This window comes from Ursus americanus, chromosome 4 (genome assembly GCF_024610735.1).
Source record: "Ursus americanus isolate L20-20 chromosome 4, mUrsAme1.1.p, whole genome shotgun sequence".
Classification (NCBI taxonomy): Eukaryota; Metazoa; Chordata; class Mammalia; order Carnivora; family Ursidae; genus Ursus; species Ursus americanus.
In genome coordinates, this window is record NC_142130.1 from 33,302,988 (window position 1) to 33,323,116 (window position 20,129).

At 48.4% G+C, this 20,129-nt stretch overlaps 1 protein-coding gene across 2 annotated transcripts in view; it reads left to right on the forward strand.

Moving 5' to 3' along the window:
• Positions 1-20,129, forward strand: part of ITGB5 (integrin subunit beta 5) — a 118,830-nt gene that overhangs the window by 39,775 nt on the left and 58,926 nt on the right. For both annotated transcript variants that reach the window (XM_045812743.2, XM_045812741.2), the window contains exon 5: positions 4,784-4,952. In XM_045812743.2, the coding sequence (XP_045668699.2) occupies positions 4,784-4,952 (169 nt within the window). The remainder of the gene's footprint in view (positions 1-4,783; positions 4,953-20,129) is intronic.

The following is a 20,129-nucleotide window of genomic DNA, read 5'->3' on the forward strand; positions in this document are numbered from 1 at the left end:
CACCTGGGTGGTGCAGTGGGTTGAGCATCTGACTCTTGGTTTCAGATCAGGTCGTAATTTTGGAGTTGTGGGATCGAGTCCTGCATCGGGCTCGGTGGGGAGTCTGCTTAAGATTCTCTCCCTCTTCCCCTCCCCGCCCCTGCACTTATTTGCATGCTCTCTCTCTCTCTAAAAATAAATCTTTAAAAAAGGAAAAGAAGTACATGTCATGATACATTTATATGTGGAATCTAGAAAAGCCAAATTCACAGAAACAGTGGAGTGGTGGTTGCTGGGGGCCGGGAGGTGGGGGGAAACAGGGAGACATTGGTCAAAAGGTGCAAACTTCCAGTTATAAGATGAATTTGTTCTGGGGACGTCATGCACAGCACGGTGATGGTCATTAATGATGCTTTACTTGGAACATAAACTTGTATACTTGTAAGTTGTTAAGAAGTAGATCTTAAATGTTCTCGCCACACACACACAAATGGAAATACATGCGCGAAAATCTGTGCGATATAACACATTTCGTCCTTCATCATTTATGTTTTTTCTTACCCTTCCTGTATTTCTTCCAAGGGGTCACGGTATTCCTTCACCACCTTGATGGTATGATTTCGTTGTCTTCTGGCATATCTTGTGGCTGAAGAGAAGTCTGCTGTCCATCTAATGGTTTGCCTTCTCTCCGTGGCTTTTAATATTTTCCTGTGCTTTTCACATTCTATAATAATATGCATTTCCACGTGTCTAGATTGAATTTACTTGTATTTACATTGCTCAGAATCTGGTCTGCTTGTTTAGCCTGAGAATACATCCTTATTCTTGAATATTCTCAGACGTTTTCTCTTTGACCCCCCCTTCGTTTTCTAACGCTAATGTCCGTAATAGGAGATGTCTTCTCGTTTACCATTTTGTTCTTCTGTTGCTTCATCCATACACTGAGGTTTCATTTTTGAATTTCACAGACTGTATTTTTTATTTGGTTCTATTCCAAACTTATGTTTTTGATACTGTTTTTTTTTTTTTTTCCAGAGCCTTCTGACTTTTTTTCCTTCTAATAATATCCTGTTTTAGCTTTTGGTATCTATTCTTTCCTCTCCTTTAATGTCTTAAATATCCTGTCTTACAGTACTTGAGATCATTCTGTTACCTCTGTGTCTTGGACTGCTGTCTTAATCATCCCGTCTGGTGCATTTGTGGACATTCCTTCACAGTGTCTTCTTTCTTGCAGTGTCCAGAACTTCATCATTAGCCCCTCTTCGCCCGCGGTGGTTTTCCGCGCGAGGATCTCAGCCCCTCTGCGTCCTTGCAGGGCGCGTGTATGCTAGCTGCCCCTGAGATCCTCTGGGTCTCTGTGGGATAAGTTTTCCTGTTCATCTCTCAGTTGGGGGTTCTAGTGAATTCTGACTTGCTCGGGCCTGGAGTTCACAATTTTTATGGGTGATTCATCTCACCCTTGGCAGGGAGTGGATCTTCTTTGCTTCTTTCCCAGGCTAGTGGCTGGAATTTTTATCTTTGATTTTGGTGACAGGGCAGCTCTTTGTAGTGCTCAGCTTTCTGCAGAGAGCCCCGTTCCAGGGCTTCATGCATCCCTGTTCGACTCCCACCCCCAGCCCTTAGGACCTCCGCCCGGTCGTGGCACACCGGGGAGCTCTTTGGCCTGAGCTCTCGCTCCAGCCCCACCTGTCTCCTAAGTGTGCTCATTTGTTGAACGATTTTTTCCCTTCCTTTCTGGCACCTGGGATTTCCCTCCTAAACTTCCACATTAACATTTACGTACTAACATTTTGAAAAATTTTATGTTATCCAGCAGTTCTAAATATTTAGAGTAAGAGGGGAGCTCTTTCCATGTCAGTTCATCCCATAATATTGTCCCGAAGCCTTGGATTGTTTTCTGGATTGGCCTGGACCTTGTGTCTTCAAAATTGCGATCACTTTTCATATGTACATGCTCCTCCCAGGCAGCTTAAGCCTATATACTTCATTTATCTTCTCGGTTCATAGTGCTCAATTTAGTAACTGCCCGCACATGGCCCTAAACAGGGCTCTCCAGGCACATGCAGGGTGGGGGTTGGGCGTTCCCCAGCACTAGACCCCCAAACACCCAGACCTTCAGTTCTCTCAGGTCTTCCAGGGGTTAAATGAAATAACTAGTCGCAGAGGACATCATATTTTAGTGACTGTGAGACATTCAGTGGGATCTGTGTGACAAAGCCGTTTTCCTCTCACTAGGAGGGGACTGATTTGATTATAGGAATTTCTGTGCCATGAAGCCTTCTCTCTGGCAAACACATTATCTAGTTCCCGCTTATTTAATAGTAATTCTCCAGGTAAAAATATATCTACTTAATGTTGCTAGCAGGAACGAAAGAAAAAGGTAAAAAACGCTAAGCTCATTTTGGTGAGCTTTTCACAGCTTCTCCGGCTTTCTCATTGCACGACAGTTGCTATTCTCCTCTCCTCCCTTTCCTTAAGCCACCGATCAACTGGGATGACAAACCCACGCCTGAAGTCCTAAATGGTGGACCAGAACCACACAGAAGGGTGTAGCAGCTTGGAGGAAGGGAGTCGGTGTGTGGTTACTTCCTCCTGCATCTGTCCCTTGTCCAGTTTTAAGAACTACTGACGGGACCTCTGCTCCTTTCCTTCTTCCAGCCGGGAATATAATTTCCATGGCCTTTTCTTCATGGCAGAATGAGATGGGAATAAAACGTTTGGGTGGCCTGGGTTCTAGAAAGCACAAGGTGCAGGTGAAGATTTGGGGAAGAAGGAGGGAGTGAAACAAAGGGAAGCGTGTAGCTCCTGCCCCCTGTCCAGGGAGAGCTGAGGCCGTTTTGGCCATGGGGTCAACTGTGCAGAGCTGGTTTGTTGTGGACTCGTGGACAGAGCCGGCGCGGCAGGTCCCGCGGAAGAATGGGGTGGCCTCTTAGAAACCTAGAGATTGTCTCTCGCCTGGAGAAAAGGAGCCTGTGCAGACCTGCTCTGGCTGCTGCTGCTTGGCGGCAGTTAGGCCGGATACCCTAGCAGTTGCTAAGCCTGTTTCCCTTCCCATGCACGCGGCTGAAATTGGATTATAAAGCCTTCCCCCCATGCCTCTCCATTAGTGGTTTTTTTTTCATCTTTTATTCTGAAAGAGAGGCTTCCTTAACATGGCCACAAACCTCGCAGTCTCTTTAGGTCTGCCTTCCCAGCCTCCCCTTGGCCCAGCCTCACCCTCGCTCCCCGCCCTGCAGCTTCACTGGCCTTCCTGTGCTTGGGCTCCCTGTGTTCTCTCCTGCCACAGGGCTCTTGCATGCATGCTGCCCTGTGGCCAGGACCGTCCCCCCTCTCCCCTAGAGAATCCACTTGTGAAACAGTATAAGGCCTCTCATCCTATGTCAAGGTGAGACTCCTAGATCCATAATTGGGATCTAACTCCCTGCAGGTGTGGGGCCACTTGGTGCTACGGGATTTTGTGTCCCCTCAGTGCTGGGTTCTTGGTCACGCCGCTTCAAAGAATGAAGAGGTAGACCAGACAGAGAGTGGTGGGCAGCAAAACAGTTTACTGAGCAAGAGTACAAAGCTCCCAGAGAGGGAGGGGGACCCGAGTGGGTTGCCCTCGGAGTTTCCAAGTTTGAGGGTTTTTATGAGGTCTTTTGCAGAACTTTCTTAAGCAGTCAGGGTGTGCTGAGTCATGCCAATCAGGGCTTCAGTCATGTATCTGTCTCCCTATTAGGTTAATGTCCACGTGCTGATGGTCTTTTTTGCTGACATCTGGGGGCTTATGTCTTAACTGCCCCTTGCCCGTGATATTGACAAATGCTTTTGTGGTTAATTGTCTTATTTTAGGACATTTTGCAGAAGTCATTTCTGCAAAGGCTGCAAAGCAGAATGTCAGTGCGGTCCCGTCTAAGCTGCAAAACAGGATGTCATGCTGTTTTATTTTAGCCGTCCTGACTCCGTATCTTCTTGTCGGAGACCCTGGCCCTGACCGCCTCACTGTCCAGCTAACTCCTAACACTGGGATCTCTACTACAGACTGCAGATGAGATCGTCCAGTATTGCCGGAGAAAGATGCGGCATTCACCTGCTATTGAGATGCCATCCTTGCCTCTTCCCAAATTGCCAGATCTAATTTTCCGTTTGAAGGTGGTTAGTTTCTGAATGATTTCTGTCGCATTTAGGAAAGCTGATTATTTATCACTGCAATATTTACAAATGAATGAAGTAGCAGAAAGCATGTTTTCGTTCCTGCTCCATTAACATTTGCTCGTGTGCCAGGATGTCGCAGTGTCTCTGAGTGGGTTGGCACAAAGGGGTTATGTGACCCTAAGCATACGGCGGCAGTAGAGGTGATGTGGGAAGCGGGTTCCCATGAGTTCAGGCTGCTCTTACTTGACATTGCCTGCCTTCCGCAGCCCAAAGGAGCCTTCCCTGCTGTGTTGCCTAGACCACGGTGCCCGTGCCACTGGTCCCCTGCATCTCTCAAGGCCCACGGCAGGGCTCCTCCATGACGTTATCCTCTGACCACAGTAAACTCCTAATATCTCTACTTTTTTTGAACCATTTTTCCATTCCATTGACTTAACAGCCTGGATGTGCTGACTTTCCTGTAGCTTAGGCCTTGATGTTTGTAGAGTGAGAACCGTGTTGTTTCTCTTGGTGCGCTCCACTCTGTGTCTGGGGCACACAGTAGGGGCTGGGTGAATATTGATTAGTGCCGCTCGAGGCATTCCATGAACACACTCCATGAACAGACAGAGTACTTGGTTAAGATTTACCTACAGTGCTGGAAAGTGACTCTTCTCTTCTTTCTCTCCAGTTACAAGTTATTTCCAAACTGCGTCCCGTCCTTTGGGTTCCGCCATCTGCTGCCTCTCACAGACAGAGTTGACAGCTTCAATGAGGAGGTTCGCAAACAGAGGGTGTCCCGGAACCGCGATGCGCCCGAGGGCGGCTTTGACGCAGTTCTCCAGGCAGCTGTCTGCAAGGTAATTTTCTTTCTGGTTTCATCCCTGCGTGTGGGCGGGTGTTGGCACCGCCTGCAGGAGATGGCAGATTTTGAGCCACCCCAGCCTGCGGTTCCTGTCCATTCTTACATCAGAGGCTGAGCTCAGGGATGGCGAGGAGATCTGCAGCAGTGCAATCAGCTGGGGCTCGGTGATGGGTCGGGGTTGGCGCATGTCCCTGTGTCGGGGTGCGGCTGTGTGCGATGGGACACTGTCTTTGCCAGAAGACAGCTGTTCTGTGTTTATACTTTAGGCTCTTCTGCTTCTTTTCAGGGGAAAAAAGTAAAGTTCAAGCCCTGTGCATAGGAGCTTGTTGAGCTTTCTGGCCCAATTTTGGTAAATCTTCGAGGTTGCTGTATTAGGGAATCCAGCTGAAGAAGAGACTTGCATGTCACCTTACGTCGCATTTCTATTTGTTTGTGTTTCTCCAGCTTTTTCTGTGATACATGAATCCAGAGGGAGGACGTAGACTTAGGTCAGAAATGAACTCATGCTTTGAGAGGTTCCAATCTCCGTGAAATATATAAATGGAAGGTTGATAATAACTTTTTTTTTTTAATTGAAGCAGCACTGGCACATGATGTTACATTAGTTTCAGGTGTATCACATGGTGGTTCGTTAAGTGTGTGTGTTCTGCTGTGCTTATCACAAGTGCAGCTACCCTCCACCGCCATGCGGCACTATTATAATACCACTGACTAGACCCCTGTGCCAGACCTTTTTATCCCTGGAAGTTACTTTTTCCAGAACTGGAAGCCTGTGTCTCCCACTGCCCTGCACCCATTTTGCCCATCCCCCCATGGCCCTCTGCTCTGGCAATCATTAGTTTGTTCTCTGTATTTATGAGTCCGTTTCTGCTTTGTGTGTTTATTTTGTTTTTTAGATTCTGTATAAGTGAAATCAGGTGGTATCTGTCTTTGACGTATTTCACTTGGCCTATACTCTCTAGGTCCATCCACATTGTCATAGATGGCAAGATCTCATTCTAATAGCTGAGTAATACTCCGTTGTGTGTGTGTGTGTGTGTGTGTGTATCCATTCCTCTATGGATGGACACTTGAGTTGCTCCCATATCTTGGCTATCATAAATAACGCTGCAGCAAGCATAGGGGTACATAGATATTTTCAAGTGTTTTCATTTTCTTTGGGTAAATACCCAGTAGTGGAATTACTGGATCATATGGTATTTATGTTTTTAATATTTTGAGGAACCTCCCTATAGTTTTCCAGTGACTGCACCAGTTTCTTTTCCCACCAACAGTGCATGAGAGTTCCTTTTTCTCCATATCCTCCCCAAGACTTGTTAGGTAATAACTTATTCTTAAACTAATTTTCTACTGTCAAAACAACTCTGTAACAACAACAAAAGATTTTTTTTTTAATCAATCGTGAATTTGCTATCCCAACACACACTTTTATAATTTTTCCATAATAGTCATCATAGAGCGTGTGTAAATGGTAATGCTCTCTTGAGAATTTTGGTGGCTCAGCAATAGGGCCGTCGTTGGGACTCCCGTGTTTGGGGGAGGGCTGGGAAAGGGGACCAGGACTCAGTTTGGAGAGGCCGCTACTCATGTACTAAGTGCTAAGCACTCAGTTGTCTACTTACATAGTTTCTGACCTCAGAGAGCGTGTGTTCAGTGTGTGACAGACTCACTTTCTCTCCACTCCATCCTTGCCCGAGTGCTAAGAGAGCCACAGTTGTCCTTTCTGAAATAAAAAACTGAAATGGTAGACAGGGAGGGATAAAGGGAAGGAAACATGGGAAGAAAGCACAGTCTCCTTCGGTCCTCTTCTTGGTCCCACTGCAGCTCTGTTGTCATTCACTATGTCCTTGGGGCCACCCCTAGAGAAGGTCTCGCAGTGGCTCCCTCTCCAGGATGGCCGCAGTGTGACCTTCCCAGCTGCTGGCCAGAGCCACACAGTCTGATTCAGAGGCTCCCGGTGCTTTGTAGGAGTCCGGGAAGACCAGATGGAACTGAGCTAGAGTGTGTTCAGCTCTGTGTTGTTACATGTGTCACAAAATGGGCCACTTATGGATTTGCTTCAGAAAGAAAAATTACATTTTTGTCTGGCATTCAGACACCGATCGTATGAGGCATTGTCTTCACAGATATTCCACCTAATCTACTTCTTGGCAGGGACAAATAGTGCAGAGAAAACAAGATCCCTCTCAACTTTCCATCCTGAGAATTTTGTGTATTTTCTTTTTTGGGAGGAGAAAATCATCTTTAAGGTTTGGGGGAAGGAACGCAGTGATAGAACCAAGCAATGTCTAGTTATGTTAATTGTTAGCGTAATCGGAATGGCACAGTGGTCTCGGAGAAGCTGTCGGATCCACTCTTGTGCCCACAGAGCCTTCCCATACCACCCCAGGCCCATGCAAATCTTGCCTTTGGAAACATAGTATTTCAAGGCTCGGGCATTTCAGAGATGCTGGCAGGTTTCTTGAGCTCCTTGCATGGATCTGGTGTGTGAATTATTGTTCCCTGACAGGCAACTTTATGAGCATGTTTCAGTTTTATGTCTGTTGACATTTCCTCCCACCATGGCCTTTGCAATAGCAAGTACCTGGAAAGTTAATAAATGCTTGAAATTATGTAGTCTGGGAGCCAGCAGCTTCCCCCTTACTATTCCTTTTCCTGGGTGCTGTCTGTTTATGTTTGGGGACATATCCGGAAATTTCTTTGTTACTGGGAATCACCTATATAAGAAATACCATCCTTCCCGGTTCACCACACCCTTACTTACAGAAGCCAAATACTGGAAACAGATTTTGGCTCACCTTTTGATGAAAGACTATGTAACAATCGTAACCTTAGAGGACATTTAAGGACTTGAATAATTCTCAAGATAAATAGAGGAGTGGAGAGCAAGTGACAAACAGTATAGACATACGATGTTATTTTGCAAACAAAAGAAAGAAGAATGTAGAAAAGATTGGAAGCAAATAGAACGAAGCGTTAACAGTAGTTGTCTCTGGTTATAGGACTCTGTGGTTTTTTGTTTTCTTGGCTGGATTTTAATTTTATATTTACATTTTCACATTGCTTTTGTTTGATTTTTTTTTTTTTTACTTAGAATGAAACATCTCAAACATACAAAAGTAGAGAGAACAGCAGAATTAAATCCATGTACCTGTTGTCCGTCTTTGATAGTGGCCGACTGCTCGCCAATCTTGTTTCATTTGTGTTCCTCACCATTCTCTCTCATTATTTGAAGGGAATCCCAGATATCATTTGTTTCAATATTAGATTTTTAAAGATGATTAGATTTTGAGGTTTTTTTTTTTAAGAGCTAAGCATTTCTGACTTAGTTTACTGAGTTTTCTGCTGCCTCCTTTTTTTTTTTTTTTAAGATTTTATTTATTTATTTGACACAGAGAGAGAGACAGCCAGCGAGAGAGGGAACACAAGCAGGGAGAGTGGGAGAGCAAGAAGCAGACTCCCAGCGGAGGAACCTGATGTGGGGCTCAATCCAAGAACGCTGGGATCACGACCTGAGCCAAAGGCAAACGCTTAACGGCTTAACGACTGCACCACCCAGGCCTCCCTCTGCTGCCTCCTGATTGGCGCAGATTAAAGGCCCTTCCACTTAATCCTGCAAACTGAGCTTGACAGAAGCTGCAGGCCCCTGAGCTGTGCCTGGAGAGCAGGGTCTTGAGGGCTGGAGCTCGCTGTGCCGCCATCAATACCCCCACCCCCACCCCCAGCAGAGAACGACCCTGAGCCCTTGGGGATGAGCTGATAGCAGGCTTAAGCGGCTCACAGGGGGCTCTTTGTTCTGGTTTCATTCTCGCCCTGCTTTTCCTGGGATATACTGTTATCAACTTCTGGGATTTAGGGCTATGGAATGTTCTCATGCCTGACCTTAAATCCCACCTCTGTGGCCCACTTTATATTTCTTGGAAAGCTTTTCTTTCCAAAAAGAAGGAAACTATTTCTGTTTAGGATTCCATATAGGATAAGGACCCTGATGCTACATGTACAAGTCTTTTCCCCCAGCAGGTCACATTACTGTGACAGGCCATTTAAAAGGCATCCACAGTTAAGGCACACCTCTGTCATCAATGCAGGCATTTTTTTCCAGTGGCTTCTATCTGGCTAGTTTGAATAAGGGAATAATGCTACTGCCCTTAATTTATTATCTTTACTTAGAAATCTGTGCTCAAACCTTTCTTGGTCAGAATAATAATTTCCCTATTACCACTTTTATTGTTCTCCCAGGACTTTCTAGAAGTTGACTCTACGTTGTTTAATCTGAAATTATGTAGATGGAAGTGTGATGAGTGGTTCAGACTGGAATTAGGGCTGCTTTCCTGTTCTCCCTGAGCTGGGCCTGCCCTTGGCCTGGGGAGACAAGGGAGGGGCGGTCCAGGAGCGCTGCATTCCAAGTTGCCAGTCACCACTTTGTGGTTGTTCGTGGTTAAAGAAGTGACCTGCAAATTTGAGCTTGGCCGCATGGGATTCTAGGGGCTGCTTTCTCCAATCAGGCAGAAAGTAAGATGCGTGCAACCCAGCACATTCCCCTTTTGGCTTCAGCTTCTAGCCCCCCAGCGTTTATCCTCCACAGACTTTGTTTGAATATTGATTCTCTAATTTTGTACTGTGTGTTAAATTTTTAAAGCATTGTATGTCCTCCCAGAAATAGGTGGATGAGTCAGTCTCAAAACAAACAAAGTAAGTTTACATGCTGAGTAAAAGGTCTGTGGCATGGGCTGGGTCCCTTTATGCCTTTGCTGGTGAGAACATTCTAATCTAAAACGGAGACCACAGCCCCAGAATTGCTGGGGGGATGGGGATGGGGACAGCTTCACTGTGGCAAGGCTTTCTGCAGGAATGCGAATTCTGGGGACCTCTAGAAACAAAATCCTTGCTGCCCTTGCTCAGCCCTCATCCATGCTCCAGGCGTTTTGCATACATTCTCTCTGACGCTCACAGCAGCGGGTCCCTCAGGGTATTAGTGGTGGTGGCTGTCCCCACCTACCGAGAAGGGAACAGAGTAGTGGATTCGTGAAACTTACTGTTAGTAAGGGGTAGAGCCAGACTTTGAACCAGATCTGGTTGATTCTAAAGCCCATGCCCTGACTGTTAGCTGGTGCCTGGTGCTTAGGGAGATAGTGACAGTGCCGTGCGGAGCAGGGAGGACCTTGCTTTGAGTCATGCTGTCCTGTTCAGGCTCAGCCTCTTCTGCTGCTAACTGGCTCCGTGGAGGCCAGCCGACTGCTCTGGGCCTCAGAGCGCTCATCAGGAAAATGCAGGGAGTTGGGACTGGAGGTGCCGGTTAGTGCTACTTTTCATGAAGGACTCATTGCGGCCCCTCCCCCTTTGCTCAGAGCTCTCGGTTTTGCTTTTGTGTCCTCCGTGTTCAGTCTTGAGCCTTGGGCTGGGACTGGCTGGGACAGATACCCGTAGAGGGCGGGAGTTCCCCATGCCTGGAGTCAGTCCACTCAGCCCTCCTCTCTCCCAGCCTCTCCTGGAGTTGATTGAGGTTTTGGGGGTTTTGTTTTTTTTAAACTTGTTTGCCTGATTTCTTTTAAACCTCAGACTTGTGTGGTTTTTCCAAGCACAAGATTGAGAGATGTATGGACTTCTTCGAAGAAGGTAGCCATCCCGGACACTTCATGTCACCTGAAGGAACTCCCTATCCTGTTCCATTTTCTCACGGTCTGGGTTATCCGTCAGCATGCGTGAGCTGCTTCTGCTAGCAGATTGTTCCACAGTTTGGGGGCCTTGTTCCAACCCCAGCGTGCATGCTCTTCCTCTGGGTCAGTGTCTCAGGGAAACACCACGAAAAATCTGGAACTTCGCCGTGGCCCAGCGAAGCATTAGGGGCCCCGTGTGCGGGTGGGCAGGCGTCTGCCCAAGCCTGTGCAGCTTTTTTGCCGGAGGTGGTGAAGATTCTCCTTGGCTTTCTATTTTGCAGATCCTTGTGGTCTCCTGTGTATTTTTGAATCACGTGACTGTTTCGGTCCCTGAGGCGATGTTTCCTCCTTCTGCCCGGTGCCGGTGAACCGTGCTTTGGGTATGGGCTGCCCTGCCAACAGCTGCTTGTTGACACAGGGGGTGGGAACGGACTGAGCTCCAACTCAGAACTGTCACCAGGGCGAGATGAGAGCTTTTGTCTCTTTCGGTCTTCTAGCAGAAGCCCGTAGTGCTTGTTTGGAGGGTGTTCTCACCCCGGGCTCACTCGGCTACTGATGGCAGGGGAGAATCATCCTGGGGAGGGTAGGAGACCCACTCCACGACTGAGGTTGTATTTCCATACCTGGTTAGGATGTCACTTTTCATTTCAAGTTGTGGGCTTCTCGGTGCCTTTAATGTCCATTGGCAAAGAGGAAAAGAGACAAGGTTTGATTCTTGGGCTCTCCTGGCCTGCTCTCTCCCTAAACCTCTACCCTTGGCCTCTGCATTCCAGCCACAATGACCTCGACAGTGACCTTGACTCTGTTTACTGTGATTCATGTAGGGCCCTTTGCACATTGCTGTTTCCTCTGTTTGCAATACTCCTCTCCTGTGTTCCTGCTTTTCTTTCTTTCTTTCACTTTTTTTACTAATAAACTTTATTTTATTTAAGACCAGATTTAAGTTCACAGCAAAGTAGAGAAGAAAATGCAGAGCTTCCATATACCTCCTGTTCCTCCTGCCCCCCTTCCTGTTCTAGCCACCCCCCCCATCAAAATCCCCCATCAGACAGAGTAGTATATTTGTTACAATCTGTGAACCAGCCTTGACCCATCGTTGTCAACTGAGGTCCATAGTTGACCTCTGGGATCACTCTTGGTGTTATACGTTCTATGGGTTTGGACAATTGTACAATGACCTGTATCCACCATTGTTGTACCATACAGAACTGCTTCACTGCCCTAAAAGTCTTTGCTTCACCTCTTCATCCCACTCTTCTTACCTCCAAACCACTTTCCTTTGAATGTCTAGTCTCTGCCTGCGTATGTTTCAGACCTCCACTTGTCTGTGTGTCCAGGAAGCCTGATGGAGCGTCCTCATGAGGTCAGAGTGCCAGGCCCTTGGTCACATCTACTTTAGTTACCATTTTATGTGTATTGGGGCCACTCCTTGAGTGACCGTCTGCCTCCCCTTTGAGATAGTAAGCCTTCTGAAGGCCGGGACCCCCATCTCTTTTCTCACCACTGCATTTCCGTAGCACCCAGCACATTGCCTTGCACACAAAAGGCCCTCCTTAAACATTTGGCGAGCAAACAGATGCTTTGTTCTCACAGATTCCTTTATGCTTCTAAGTTCAGGAACCTGCAGGTCCACCTGGCCGCAAGCCCCTCCACCCTCCTGTCGGACCAGGCTGCCTCCATGGCATTTACAGTGCTTCATAAGCATCTGTTAAAGAGAACCAGAAGTATCGTTAGCTGGCAATACTTTCCATCTCAGGAAGTATTTATTGAGCATGTAGTGAGTGTTCAGTGGCGGGTGTGGTGGGAAGAACTAAAGAAAGATGGGAAAAAGCCCCTATCCTCGGGAGTTTGATTTGAGCTTGCAGATCTACCAGAAAGTAATAAACCACCTATTTGTAAACATGAGCGGGAACCATATGAAGTTACTGATATTTGACGATCAATAATATTTGATACTTGACTACTAATAGTTTCTGCTAAAAAAATAGCAACTTCATGTGGTTCAGCCTCATACATTCCAAATGTTTCTCGTCTTCCATTTGAATTGGACTTTCCACATCAGACAAGATCTGTTGCATTTTGTTGGGCTTGGGCTCGAATGGAATGTCTAAATTCTGACTCACAGGCCAAGATTTCTTTTCCCCAAGGAAAGAAATACTACACTGTTGCCCTCCTTAGATTTAACCACAGAACAGATTTAAAAAAAAATGTTCATTGCAAAGTATGGATGGAAGCAGGAAAAACAACTAATGGAACATGATTATTGTCATCAAGTGACAGAAATAGACTTGAATATCAGCGTGACTGGGGAAGCCAATCACAGAACTAACCTCCATTTTCCTGATGTGTTCGAATTCAGACTTGGTGGTCCCCAAGCTCAGATCCGCTGTGGGGTCTGCCTGCTGGCTGGTCAGGTCAGCCTCCTTTCTATCCTCATTTCCTCCCCCAAACTTGTTCTCTCTCCCAGTGCTTGCCCGAAAGGGTAGTGTGCAGTGTTTTATTATTCTGAAAACTTGTGGAGTACTTACCGTGTGCAGGACGCCGTGTTAGGTGCTGTGAGAATGCCCCGATGCATGAGCCACAGCACCTGTCCCGTGAGCATCACCCCGGCTGGAAGACAGGTGCTCGTCCCACACTCTGCAGGACCAGTGCAGCACACAGCAGTGTGCACGGAGCCGGCCCCTAGGACCTACTGACGGAATCGCAGCATTCTTCTCCTTCAGGGTGTCCCCTTGTTCTCTCTGCCTCTTGGTCTCCCCTGCTGATGATGTTATTGATTACCATTGGTTCCGTGCTTTGTGAGAGCCAAGCTTCATGCCAAGTACTTCAGCGGGCTTATTTTACTTCACTCTTTGAATGTGGTTTTGCTGTCCCCTTTTGATGAAGAAGCAAGCCTTGGAAGGTGGAACATTTCCCAAGGGTCTTACAGCTAGAAATGACAGAGCCAGAGATGGGACTGTACCCACTCACCTGGCTCCAAGGCCGGAGTCCTTCATCTTGACGTTAGAGTGCCTGCTGACTGCTGTGGTCCCACAGGAGCAAAGGGGTGGGAGGCCTGTGCTTCCAAATACAGCAAATCCTCATCTAAGGAAACACGACAGTTTCCCACAGAGGAGGACAGAAACGGTCCCAGGGGAACACGGTGGCACGTGCTGTTTCTCTGGAGCGAAGAGTTTCTTGTTTATTAGGAAACGGTTATGACGTGGCTCGGTCAGCCCTAAGGACTTTCCAGGGAGACTTCTAGTGCTGTCCCACGGTCAGAGCACTGATGGAGCCCAGCTCTTTGAGTGAGCATACTAATCTTTGACCTTGGCTTCACTCTCTGTAAAATGGGAACTCTGCTATCTGCCTTCTCACTCATAATTCAGCGCTTCTGCTCACAGTGCTGTGGCGAGACGCTTTTTCAGATGGTGGCTCTTTTCCAGCAATGAGGGAGTGGGCGGCTGGAGACGGAGACCCGCGGGCTGTATCAATACTTTCATGCTGCCTGAGCATTCACTTTAATTAGGTTGACCTTGAGGTCCGAAAACCCAGTCACTTAAAGCTAGTGTTTCCATCTCACTGAAAATGCCCCTGGGATGGCATATTGATCCCAGGCTGTGAGCACCGTGTACTGGAGAGCGCTGTGTGTCCTCCGAACAAGCAGGCCAGCCCACATTCGGCCAAGCTTCCATCCCCGTGTCCCAAGACAACCGAGCAGGACATCAGCTTTTCTCAGGTTCCCAGGAACCAGCATTTCAGGCCCTCCCTGGCACTGTCCTGTAGGGGCATTCTTGAGGCTACCCTTCTCGCTGGCCATGCCCTGCTGTGGTCCCTGTGTGTAAGCAAGTCACTATGAAATGGATCTGGGGACTGACAGGCTTAATGTGAGGCCGTCAGAAGATTCGGCTGCCACATGCAAGAGCCCAGTCCCGGCCCTGTTTTCCTCTGTGAGGTCAAACCACATCCTCGGAATTGGATATGCCTGGGGTGGGGGGTGGGGCGCGGGGAGGAGGGGGCGCTGTGTTTAAGACGCACGTGGACAGGGGCACCTGGGTGGCTCAGTTGTTAAGCATCTGCCTTCAGCTCAGTCATGATCCCAGGGTCCTGGGATCGAGTCCCGCGTTGGGCTCCCTGCTCAGCGGGAAGTCTGATTCTCCCTCTCCCACTCTCCCTGCTTGTGTTCCCTCTCTCGATGTCTCTGTCAAATAAATAAATAAAATCTTTAAAAAAAAAAAAAGACGCACTTTGACAGTGAGAGAACAGAGGCCGGTGAGTAAGTGGATGGTGCTGGGCTTGGAAACCACATCTCAGGAAGGGGTCGGTTAAAGGTCAACCAGGAGGAGAGACACCAGGGAAAAAGCACACCTAACCTCAGACATCATCACAGCAGAGGGAGTAGACTCCTCTGGCTGTTCCAGGGGGGTGGGGAGTGTGCTAGGATAGCTGCAGGGAAGCAGTTCGTGTTCAAGGTAAGGAAGAATTTTCTAACAAAGATCTCTGCTCAGCACTGAAGTAGGCTGCCAGATGGGGCGGTGAATATGTGTGGGGCCCCTTGCACACATGGTGGGACATCAGAGGAAAGCTCCCCGCACTGGGCGGGAGCGAGGACAGGACCGCCCCTGGGGTTCCTTCCAAACTTCAGGTGCTGCATATTTCCTCCGAGTCAGTTTCTGGGCCCAGTAACCCCTAGTGCATTTGTTTTGGAGTAGCCTGTCTCTGTCACTCCCAGCAGTCCACCCTCTAGGCTGCATTTGTATTTGGCTGCCATGACCATGAGCTCCACTGTGCACACTCATTCGCGTGCCAAGCACAGCTTCCTTTGACCTGGTGCCTAGAAAAGCTTTCCCTGCTTCCAACGGCTTTTCCCTGGAGCCACCTTACCGTGGGGTAAAAGTCTGGGTACGGTGGGGGAGCTGTTCAGGGGGGACCCAAGGGCAGACTGGAGGTTGGCAGGGGAGATGGAAGCCTCTTCTTTTTCTTTCTTTAAAGATTTATTTATTTGAGAGAGAGAAAGAGAGAGAGGTGGGAGGGGCAGGCAAGAGGGAAAGAGCGTCTCAAGCCGACTCCACATGGAGCAGAGCTCAGAGCCTGACACCGGGCTCCATCTCACAACCCTGAGATCGTGACCTGAGCCGAAACCAGACATCGGACTGTGCCACCCAGGTGCCCCTGGCAGCTTTTTCTTGCTCTGTTGAGTGACGTTCCTCCTTTGTCAGACTTTGCAGCCCCTGATTGTGACAGGGAAACCACATCCTCTGCTGCCCGGTCCCTGCGCTGTCCTGGGCCAGATGTTAGAAGTAAACAGAGCAGCAAGTTTGTCTTCACTCTTGGGGGGAGCCAGTTTTTGTTTATTTTCTCAAAGTCAGGGAGGCCTGATCTACCATCTCTGTTCCTGCTTCCCCGTTTTGTGGACTACTGCCTCCTCTTCACCACCTCGCAGAACCCCAGGTCCCCCAGACTGACTCTCAGGCCTGGCTGCGTGGGTCCTCCCAGTAAGCACCCCCGCTGTCTGCCTGGCCCCTCCCCGCTCCCGCTCCCACAGTCTGATGCAGGCAACAAGCCAGTCCATAGCCCTTGATGCTTCCCGTATTGGGGTGTTTAAACTGGGATGCTTGTGACATTAGAAAGCATAGATAGCCGCTGGAATTGCGAACGATGTGACGGAAGACTTCTAACCCCGCCAGGGTGGGTTGTGGGGCACAGTTCTGACCGTGTGTGTGTCCATCTGCTTGTCCTTCACTGAGTGCTGAGCCTGGGCTGCCTCCAGTGCTCTTGCCCTTCTGGGGCTTGGGCCCTGCACTCCTTTCTCTCTTCCTGCACCTGCAGATCGTTGCTGCTGAGGACAAATTCCTTACTGAGTTTTCCACCCTGGGAAAGTCTTCTCTGGCCCCAGCCCCGGTTCGACTGGTTGGTCCCCACAGAACTAGATAGAGGGTTTGCCTCCAGGGACCTGGATGGAATCAGAGATTCAGGGCTTGGTGACAGTCCCCCCAGCCACTCACTACTCCTGACTCACATCCATAGTCCATGGGTGGCTGCTTTCCATGTAGTGTGGCTACCTAACCCGTGTAGGTTGCCTGCCTGAAACAGCTGGAATACACTGGGTCATGGTAACATGGCCCGGCAGAGTGCAGGTAGGTGGCCAGGAGGAAGGTGAGCCTCAGGCTGTGCCTGCTCACCTGGAGTGTTTAGGAAGTGAAGGAAGACTTGGGAAATTGTGCATAGCATTGCCCGGGTGTTCTGTATCAACACAGGAATGAGAGAGTGGAGAGTTTGGGACTGGCCAGTGTTGTTGGGGGACCAAAGAAGATGAAAAAGATAATTCCAAGGTTTCTAGAGAAGGCACGTGATAGTCCCATTGTCAGAAATGAGGAAGCCTGGGGGTGCCTGGGTGGCTCAGTCCTTAAGCGTCCGCCTTTGGCTCAGGGCATGATCCCAGTGTTCTGGAATAGAGCCCCACATCAGGCTCCTCTGCTGGGAGCCTGCTTCTTCCTCTCCCACTCCCCCTGCTTGTGTTCCCTCTCTCGCTGGCTGTCTCTCTGTCAAATAAATAAATAAAATCTTTAAAAAAAAAAAAGAGGAAGCCTGGAAGGGCAGTTGATCTGGGTATAAAAATGGTGCTGCATCTTCAGATGAGCTCAATTTCAGGTGATGGCAGACACTTTTGGATTTTGGTGCAGACCTGGGAGGAAAGCTTAGGAGAGAGGTCAAGTGCCCGGTAGGATTGCCAGTCACCCAAGTAAATCTCCACAAACAGGGGTGGGGGTGGGGAGTGTTCTCTTTGACCTCATCCACCTGCTGGGAGAGCAGCCAGAGGGGCAGGGGTAGGGTGGTGCAGTGTGCCGGACATGCAGGGGTACTCAAAGGAGTTCGGGTTGGCACAGAGGCCCTGAGAGCGTGGCCTACAGTAGCCATGGGATTGGTTCTTATCTTTGGCTGCACATGAGGCTCATCCCCGAGCTTTAGAAACGCTGGCGGCTGAGCAGCAGATCAGCCCAGTTAGATCAGGAGCCCTGGGCGTTAGTATTGATGAAGCTCCGTAGAGGACCCTGAGTGCAGCCAGGGCAGAGACCATGTGCGCATGAGGGAGGGAGACGGGATCTGAGAACTGTCTGGGGGTCACGTGGAGATGTCTGATGCTAAGGAATTGAGAAGAATAGAGGCCATAGATCTGCCAGTCTTAGAAAAGAGACAGACATAAGTGAGATTGGCAGCATAGCTGGGTCACAAGAAGAATTATGCAGAGTGGGTCATGAGTGTGTTTTTGGCACATGGAAAGGAACCAGAAGAGAGAGTGACCGATGGAACAAATTCTCCAAAGAGGACAGGATGCAGGGGCTGTGTTTCCTGCGGGAAGAGCATCCTTCTTTGGGGACAGAGAGATCAGAGAGGCCAGGAGGATGTCCCTGGGACTGAAAGACATCCTTGGGCTGTGGGACCAGACCCTGCGAGCCACTGGGAGTAGACGGGGCAGCAAGTCCCATTAACTGTCTCTCTCTGTGATGAAAAAGGCGAGGTCACCTTCTGAGCGAGTGTAGGAATGGGGGTTTGCAGGCTGAAATAGACCTTGGGGTGAATTTGATGCAGATCTGAGCCACGAACAGAGAGAAGTTAAGTGAATTGCCACCTTGGCTGGATGTTGGATTTCTTGCTTCTGAGTCGGGTACGTTTCTGTCCTGCCCAGCCCCTGACATTTTCATCTTGCGGCTGACCTCTATGGCATTTAATGAAACTGGCTTTTAAATATTTTGTTTTTACTCTGAGACATGGAGAAAAATGTAGCTAAATAAATAGATCTAGGGTGTGTTTTTTTTTCTCGCTTATTTTTTTTTTTCTAAAAAGAGAATATGTTCAATCTAAAAGTATAGAAAATGCAGGGAAACGGAAAGGAGAATAAACATCACCCATGACCCTACAGTGTGAAGATAAGATTGTGTGCTTCTGAATTACAGATTTAGGTCACAGATTCGTGACTCCATGGAAATACTGATGACAGTCCTTGTCAGTGTTTAACTGTTTACTACATACAGGTACGGAGCTGGGTGCCCCTCCCTCTGTGTCATCCTCTCAACTGCCCCATTTTATCAGTGTCCTATTATTGCCCTTTTATAGAAGAGAAGCGGGTGGGGAAGGATTGAGTAACTTGCCCCAGGTCCAAAAGACAGGTTGAGGCAGGTGCGGGGCTGACCTGGGACGGGCCAGAGGAGCCCCTCACTGCTATGGAATGCTGCCACCGAATCAGTGTCCGAGCGGTATTCCCCCGCACATTACTGACATTCGTCTCTTCGTGCCATTTCTTGTATTTAAGAGACTTTATGAACAAACCAAGTCTTCTTTAAATGAAACAGCTTTATTGAGGTATAACTGATGTATAATAATCTACACATATTGAAAGTGTACAATTTGAGAAATTTCGACATGTTTACACAGCACCTGTGATACACACACACACACACACACCACGATCAAGATACCATATCCTTCTCTCCCCAGGGAGAGTTTGTGCTCCTTTGTCGTTTCTCCCTCCTGTGTCTGCTTCTCTTCACCCCAGGCAGCCCCTCATCAACTTGCTGTCACTATACGGGAGTTTGCATTTGCTAAAATCGTGTATATACCTTTTTTGGCCTGGTTTATTTCAGTGAGCACAGCGGTGTTGAGGCCTACCTGTGCTGCGGAGTGTCTCCGTCCTTTCCTTTTGCTCCTGAGTGGAGTCCGTTGCATGGATGGAGCACAGCTCATTCCCCGTCTACCTGTGGGTGGACATTTGGGTTGTTTTGGATAGCTGGTTGTTTTGGCCTGTTACAAATAGAGCTGCCGTAAGTGTTTGTGTTCAGGGGTTTGTATGGATGATAGCCTTTATTTCTTTTATTTCTGTGGCTGGGAGTGGATTTGCGGGGTCATCTGATGGGTGTTTAACTTTTTAAGAAACTGCCAGGCTGTTCTCCAAGTACACGGACCATTTTACATGGCTGGCGGCCGCGGGTAATCCGCACCTGCATCAGCCCTGGATGTGGCCGGCCTTTTCCGTTCCCGCCGTTCTGGTAGGTGTGCGGTAGAATCTCATGGCGGTTTTAATTCAAGGCCTTTTTCGACTTTTCACTGTGCAGTACTTCATGGCTCCTGTGACGACGGCAGAGCCTCCCATGTCAAGCAGTGGAAGGCTGAAGAAGAAATGTAGAAATCAGTACCAGTCTTAGAGTAATAATCACAGACCCTCTTTGTAGCCCCTCTTTTATGTGCTAAGGGCTTTTTAATACATTATATCCACACCTAGCGTCAACCCTGCAAAATAAGATTTCCTCCATTTTACTGATGAAGAATCCAGGGCTGAGAGAGGTGTCTCAGAGCAAAACGGATTTGAACCCAGCCTTTGTTCAAAAGCTCACGTACTCTGGCTCCCACACCATACTCCATCTTGTAGCTGTTCTTTCTTTAAAAAAAAATCTGCTTTCCCACTATTGCTCTCTGCCCCAAACATGGCGTACAGAACTTAAGCCTTCAAAATAGTCCAGGCGGACAGTAGGAAAATTATT